This window comes from Pterocles gutturalis, unplaced genomic scaffold, assembly GCF_000699245.1.
Source record: "Pterocles gutturalis isolate BGI_N339 unplaced genomic scaffold, ASM69924v1 scaffold48240, whole genome shotgun sequence".
Classification (NCBI taxonomy): domain Eukaryota; kingdom Metazoa; phylum Chordata; class Aves; order Pterocliformes; family Pteroclidae; genus Pterocles; species Pterocles gutturalis.
Window position 1 is genome coordinate 13088 of NW_010140120.1, and position 8071 is coordinate 21158.

The 8071-nt window shown below is 39.4% G+C and overlaps 1 protein-coding gene across 1 annotated transcript in view; it reads right to left on the reverse strand.

Annotated features, from left to right (window-relative positions):
* Positions 1-898: 898 nt before the first annotated feature.
* The window catches only part of LOC104469144 (potassium voltage-gated channel subfamily H member 1), a gene marked incomplete at both ends in the record, with an annotated part of 60031 nt that continues 52858 nt past the window's right edge, over positions 899-8071 (reverse strand). The window contains 2 exons of the mRNA XM_010083534.1: positions 899-1151; positions 4780-4979. Coding sequence (XP_010081836.1) covers positions 899-1151; positions 4780-4979 — 453 coding nt within the window. The remainder of the gene's footprint in view (positions 1152-4779; positions 4980-8071) is intronic.

Sequence of the window (8071 nt, forward strand, 5' to 3'; positions counted from 1 at the left end):
ATTCCTCTTCAGAGACCTGGGTGTATGTGTTCAAAAATAGTAAGATTACCAACCTGTTTTCTTCTCTTTTTACAGGCTGCTATGAGTGACAGGTACTCGATTAAGCGTTCGTGATAATTTATCTTAACACAAAATGGACTGACAGAATCAAATTATAAGTATCACCTCTTTAATGCTCCAGCCACCCCATGATTCATCTACATCTACTGGATTATCCCACTCTTTTCTCCTAGCTTTGCCTCAGAATGTTGTTCACACTACTATCAGCTTCTTTTTAATGCCTCCAACCTAATGTTGTCATTCCAAGTTAACATAAATTGTCTCTAAATATTTATATTACTTTGACTTTAAAAGAGATAAGTATTATTTCAGCATGAGATCTTAAATAATTTAATTGGAAGATTTTCAACAGGAGAGGATTATTATCAGGGGGTGAGAGGGAGACCAGGCACTTCAAAAACTATGTTTTCTGAAGTGCCACATGGAATTTCTAATGACAAGAGATGAGGCAAGACAGGGAGAACCCCAAGAATGACCAGGATCCCAATGCTCAAGTACAGCTTCCATTGACCAGAAGAAACAGGGTTGAAGCAATCTGGAGATGAGATGATTGCCCTTCCCACTGACCTATATGGAACAGGAAGGACAAGTCAATGACTCTATGCAATGGTCCTGCATGACAATAAGCAAGTTTTTTTTCCTCTCTCTTTTGATTTTTCCAGACAATGAACATCTAACAGCATACAGTTCATCAAAACATACCTCACCAGGCTGTGGTAAAGCTAACTCGACTGAAGCTCTTTAAAGACTGAGTTAAATGCTTGAGTAGAAGAGGCTATAAAAATGCTCTATGCATCTATATTTGTGGACAATGCATATTATCAGATGTGAAACTCACCCAATATAGCAACGACTTCATCATCCTGGATTACTTCCAAAGACCCCGAAACCACAAAGCAAAGGCTGTCAACGCTCTCGCCAGCGTGGTAGATCAAGTCTCCTGGGGCACAGTGCACTGTCTGAAATTCCATGGCAAGTGCTCGAAGGCACCCATCGCTTGCCAGCCTGAAGGCTGGGTGCTCCTTGAAAACTTTGCGATTCAAATGCACGCAGATATCTGCTCTCATGTCCTTAGGGCATATCTGCAAAACCTGAGAAGGAAATTAGGCAATCAGTTCCCATGCATGGCTTATATGTGCCTATTATCCCTAGTTTACTACACAGGGTTTAGAAACTACTTTCCTCCTTCTTATAAAATTTCTAATTTCAGTCCGTACATTTATTTTTATATTATTTATACACATAAGCCACAATACTAACTTAGTCTACTTTACAATACCTGAAGGAAAATAATGTTTTCATCTCAGTAACATGCTCTGCTGGATATTGAATTGCCAGGATAAGGCCTCGGGTTTTTAAGACAATAAAACAGAAAGTGGTGGAGAAAAGCTTCCTGAAGGATTGTTTCTAGAGGGTAGGTCACTCTTTTGATAGGCAGTTTCTGTGAAAAGCCTGCACGAAATATATATTCCAAGTAAGAGAATATTGTACAGAGGAGAAGTGTAATCTCATATCCCTTTAGCAAAAAAAATAGTTATTAAAACTTTCATTTACTCATAATATTGAGATTTGCAGGTATTCAAATTCACCCCTCAGTGGCAGTAACAAATTTTTTATTCACAGAAGAAAGGGACTTTAAGGTATGACACTGTGTTGGGCAACTTTTGATCTTCCAAATGTAATGTTCCTTGCAGCAATTCATGATGTGTGCTCCTAAGGGTGCACAAACTGATGCTTAGCACAGCAGGTACCAGCTGGTGCCATTTCTGAAGGTTTTTCATATAATACAGACAGCCGAGTGTAAAGAATACGGAATTACTACTGTGCAGCTTAAAAGTTCCTGGCAAAAACACTGTAAACACATAAAATGAACATGGTTTTGGGATGACAATATCCTTGCAGGACAGTCTGTGATGAAGTACATCTCAGGATGAATTAGTTAAGAAAAACACTGAGTAGTATAAGTCTGCCTCATTTGTTTTTCCTCAGTAATAGCTACTGCATCCAACTAAGTAGCACTTTGGGTGAGCTTCAGAGTTACTCCCACACATATTCCTGGATGGAAAAAGAAGGCTGCTTCAATGTAAACACTCCTGGAAAACATAAAAGTAACACAGAAAGGACTATGGCTACACCTACACCTCACAATGGGGCTCTACCCAATTTCTGAGCACAGAACCAAGCTCATAACTCAATGCACGGCACTGGTTCGAGATATTATGCTTGCTACTCCAAAGGCAAATGACTCTACCAACAACATCACGGTCTTCAATCCACCTCCAAGCAGACCTCCTATTACAGTTATTACTTCTGAAAGAGATGAACTTCTATAGTGCTTAACTGTAGGGCACTCCTGGATGATCTCTCTCGGCTGGTCTCTCTCGGAGCAGCAGCCGAACCTGCCAGTTGTCAGTTTTTCAGGCTCACAGGAATGGATTGGGGCAGCAAGACCAGCATTTAACATGGAACATGGGCAGCAGCTACAGCTGTCTTTGCAATGATCTCGTTTACTCTGGCAACAAAAATATTCTGGATCTACAGATGTTTGCCAAATTTTGCTACTGGAATTACACACACACACTTCACAGTTACTCGAATATCAAGCACAAAAAGGGTTGTTGTATTAGAAATAGTAGTAAGAAAACCTGAATATACAAGGGAACATTTAAAATGAGGCTCTTATCCAAAAACCCCTGGGTTTCCCAGGAAGTTAACTCATTTTCCATTCTCCATTTAGAGAAGTTGTCTCCAGACTTCACAAAAATTAACAGGATTAAAGACATTTGAGAGTTACAGACAAAGGGCAGAAGACTTTCATTTGTATGGGAGGTAAGAAACATATTTGCATGGAGTAATTTTAGAATCTCTCAGCAGTTCCTAGTTAAATTTTGTTATACTGGCATTTTCCAGACTTGCAGACTTTGCTTTTAGCTGATTATTCACTCCTTGGCATGCCTGCAGTTAACACTGAATTGACAAATCTGTGGCTTACAAAATAGTGATAAGACTGATTCTGTGTTAAATTCATCCTCAAATATCTGCCTCATCTGTACAAAGCTGCACTGCACTACACAGTAGCACAACTACCACTGTTCTGTCACGGGAGTAATACATGTTTTATTCATTGCATGACATCCTAGAAATTATACACAGGCATCAAACCAGCAGAGCTCAGACCTGAGAGTTTATGGATTGGCACAGCCATTAACTGGTCTTATATCTGGTAGCTTTTGCTATGCAGATGATCGTTGATTCCTTGGTTTTACAGTCATGACTACTGGCGGCTCAGCTATGAACACACCAGTTACTGAAATCAACACTATATTAAAGCTCTTTGATGTCCTGATAATAAACAGAAAAAAAGTCTCTAATTAAGATAATTCTCAAATGCTATAGTGAGTTGTGCTTGGTTTGGTTATCCTGCTGTCTCCAAAGGCATTCTTAAAGCATTTCTCTCCTTATCATAGGAACCCGAGAATGAACTCTGAAGATAAGCTAAAAGAAACATGTTTTACATGGCAATTTTTTCTTGTTGCTTTGTCAAAATGATGAGAGGAGCTTGTACTGGGGAGAAAATGAAAGCACCAGAATTCATAAGGCTATGTATCCCTGTATTGTCTCTCCACCTTTCCCAAATGTATCTACTTCAAAACCCATAACCTCGCACAAAGATAGTTTGCAAAAAAACAGGCAGAGCAGCTTCTGATCAGCACTATCCAGCACTAAAATACCATTTGTTTCCACAAGCTAGTCTGATGGACAGTGCTTCCCAGAATCATGGTCTGGGATCTAAATGGCAGATACACTGAAGACCATTTAGGAAAGCAAACAGTACCCTGTGTACCCATCGGTCTCCAGACAGCCCACTGCAAGGCCACATCTGTTCTACTCTTTTATAACGATGCTTTAATAGCTAGACAGAACTGAGATTGTTTGCTCTTTAACGGCATCATCTACAGTTTTGAATACAAAATTAACCCACCAACCAGAAGGCTGGTGACTGGAGCGTTGGTATGATTTCCTGAATGAACCACTCCACAAATCACATCTCTTTACAAGCAGAAGAAAAAGAGTATCTATCTCCATAAAAGCAGTCAACTAATAAGAAAGTGGCAAGTAGTTGCTTTTGTACATTTGTTCTGGTGAAGGGCCATTTGTTATTTTAAAAGACAGAATGGGAATTTTACTTGTAAATTCAATGAGTTAGGATGATAACATTTGCTTCACATAACATAGATTTCAAACAACACATTATTGTTACAGTAATGACTTCCAGCTTTCATTAATATCTTTAACCTACACACAGAATATTACATTCTAATTCTATAATGACAAAAAAATTCTAGTTTGTATTCAGGCCCACAGAGCTGCAAACAACCTCAAACAACAGAAATATTGCAGAAAAACCTCATTTGAAGAAATTCCGAGGTTGTGTTAGAACTTGGAACTTTTTAGTTAGCTTTTTTTCTTTATTTACTGAAAACAAAACTCTTTCCTTCACCATTTTTATAATTTCGTAACATACCACCAGTAACACGTACGTACTTTTACCACTAGCATATGTCAGTATGACAGAACAGGTGAAATAAGTATTTGAAAGGGAAGCTACTACTTTGAACTATTTAAAGAATATTTGTCTTCTTTACTAAGTACCTCCTGTTTATTCTAATGAAATACTTTCAGGATGTGACTTGTTTCCTTGCAGTTTAATTTACTTACCTTTTCAGTATCTATTCCTCTGGACATTGACCAGGTGGAAACGATGTAATCCATCACACGTTCACTCAGTCCTTTAGGGACCTGGTAGAGCTTTAGAAAGTCCCGCACACTATTCAGCATTTCATGATATCTGTTTGTATTAGCATACATTTGTTGAAATATGGTTGTCACGTTACCAAAAATGGTTGCATACAGAAGGGCTGTAAAAATAAAAGAAAAACAATAGATATAATACATAATAAGTTGCGATGATCAGTCTGTGTTCCACGTGCTTTAAGACTGGAAATGTCAGGCCCATAGAAATGCATGCAATATTGGTGCTTTGTTAGGAAGGCCTGATGAGCACAAGCATTTTATAAATCACTTTCAGCACTACAAATTGAGGACCACCACCTACTTTTGTGATGGTGAGCCCTGAAACACAACTATTTGCCTTTGTCCACCAAACAATTCAGCAGTAACCAAACCCTTACAAAGCCACAACAGAAGACACAAGAATTTTAAGACAAATAGCTTGACAGCAAATACTTTAAAATTTCATCTCTGGTTTATAGAGCCTGTGTTGAAATGCCATCAGTGACAGATTTCCAAGCTTTAAGTGCATTACCACAGTAGTAAGCTGAGTAATCATTACCCACCTCAGTGTGACAACAACAATGCCTCAAAGTAGAAGATGGAATATGTAATAAATGGCTACCATGGGTCAGTGATTTATAGATGTAAGTTTAATAAAACATAAAAACTCACATTATGTTTTATACTCTTCAAGCAGAAGAACAGCAAGTCCTGAGGCAAGAGCCAGAGCCCTCAAACACAGACTGCTGCACAGCCCTTCTGACTTCATTTGGCATAGTTACGAAGACAGCTGGTTCATCAAGATGGGTTTAAGAATAAACATGAGACAGAAAAAGAGGCAGTATTTCCAGGTGTGGAAAGAAGCAGATGAAAACATACAGGGCTTGAGAAGATCCGCCTGCAGGATCAGAACAGCAGGACAGAACAGCAGGCTGGTGGCAGTCATGTTTTGATGGCTTCCAGAGGCTAAGGGTCTTCCAGCCGATCCAGCCCTGAATGAAAGGGAAGGGCAGGAAGCCTCAAAGGGAGCTTTCCTATGTCGGGAATCAGGTCTGTGATAAGTGAGAGGCTGGCTGTAGAGGAACAGTCAGCCAGCAGAAATGCTGATAACCACCAGTAAGTGCTCTGGTTTGCTGAGGAAGTTCTTCCTCTTTATAGTTTCCCATCCCCCAAAACAGGCACTTAATTGTTAGTATCATATCTGTTCCCCTCAAGATAAAAAAAAAATAATTAAGAAGTCATCTTTTTTTAAAAAATAAGATAATATTTTGTCTTATCTAAATATCCCTTACCCTCCCTCCCCCCTTTTTTCAAAAATATTTCCAGATCCCATTCATTCCTTTGACAATGCAGCTATATATTCAGGTCAGCGTTACAGGCAGATATCCTTAAGCCAACTAACATCCTTTACTGACTTATAACCAACAAAAAAAGCCTTTGATAACATGCAAGAGAAACTTACAGGATAGTCTTTTCCCTGATCAAGAGATGCAGTTTAAATTTAGACTTGCTCAAGGCCTTTACACAGCTGATTCTCTACAGAATTCCTTCTTGCTGCTGTATGACTTCTTTTCTTTTTATAAGTTCCTGTAGAGACCAGCTCTCCCCTTTTCCCAACTACTTCTCTGTACAGACAGGCATAAAAATATACATAAAAATGTGCCAACTCAGTTTAAAAAAAAAAAAAAGGATAGTGAACCATACCAGGAAGTTTGATTCAATGGGTACTGAAGAATGAAGAAGAAATCCTTCATAAAACAGAAAAAGATTTACTATAAATGCTCCTTAATCCATGAGTATTTTGTATTTGAACAGCATTACCTTTCCCTAACCATGCCCTGTTGTGCTCTCCATTATGCAGATGCAAACACAACCCTACAATATTGCTACCTTAGGCCCTACTTACACAGACTTTCACCAGGTTCCCTGAGAGAAACCAAACCCAGGGCCTCCAAAACTGTGACGTCCCATTGGCAACACACTGCAGAGGGGCCAGGCATCCACAAACATCATTATTCTGTCAGCCAGTGTAGTGCTGAAAATAGGTAACAGATTAGGAAGAAGGTCACCAGGAAATTCTAATCTGTAGATTTCTGGGCAACCATATCTGTGCACATACAACAATCTCTTGCTCTCTGGTGAACAGCAAGACCTGCTGGTTCAGTATCTTGGGACATACAGCTTTATGCCTGCAAAGGCAAAATGGAGTCCCCACTCTGTCCCATTACTGCCCAGCTACATGAAGCCTAAAGAAAAATCAGAAATTTGGTTCTTCATTTTGATTATTATGAGGTGAGCAGTCCTAGAGCAACTTCTACTGCAAACTGCAGCTACTATGCTCCAGTATGACAATTACCTTGGCAAGAAAAATTATTCCTGCCTACATTAATTTTTTATAAAAAAAAAAAATCCCCAAGCTTACAATCTGTAATTTATCATTAGTTAACCACTATATTACTATTAAAGACACATTAAAGCCAAGGATTTTTGCAGCCTAATATTGGCTAGATACGTTAGCATACTAAACATTGACCTCTTCTGCACAGAAATAGCTAGTTGTGTGCTTTTGCTTTTTTTCAAAGGAATAATGAAATTAACTCACTGCTGTATACTGTAGCCCCAGAAAGATTTCAGAAACACACACTCTACTACAGGAAGAAAGTTGGGCAACTTATGACAGAGCAAAGCCTTCAAATCCTTGTTTCAAGACTGATTGAACACTGTGACATTAGACCACTGCCCTGTAACAGGAACAGTGCAGGTCATACGCCAACATCCAGAGGTCCCTAGAGCCCTTGGCCAGAGTTCATAGTGTTGCCCTATAGATTCTGCAGAATCTATCAACTCCTTAGCAGTCCTATGTGCAGGGGATCACAGGAATGAAAGGAAAGTATTTTAAGGGGAGTATGAGGGTGGGAGGGACAAACGTCTTTGTGTGGGATGGCTTCGAAGTGCACCATGCAGAAAGGTCACAAACTAATCTGACCACAACCACTTCCTCGGATGCACCAGATGGATGGAGGCTGTGCAGCACTTTTTGAGGAACTGTGTCCAGGAATAAGCCTGTTGCAACCATACCTACATATCAAACAAGGAGAGAAATTCTTCTGCAGAACAAGCAATAGCTGTTCCAACACTGCATACAAAGCTGCACCATGTCAAGCAGTCAGCAAACCTCCTCTCCATGAATGTCAAGGTCCCTCAGAAAAGATAGAGC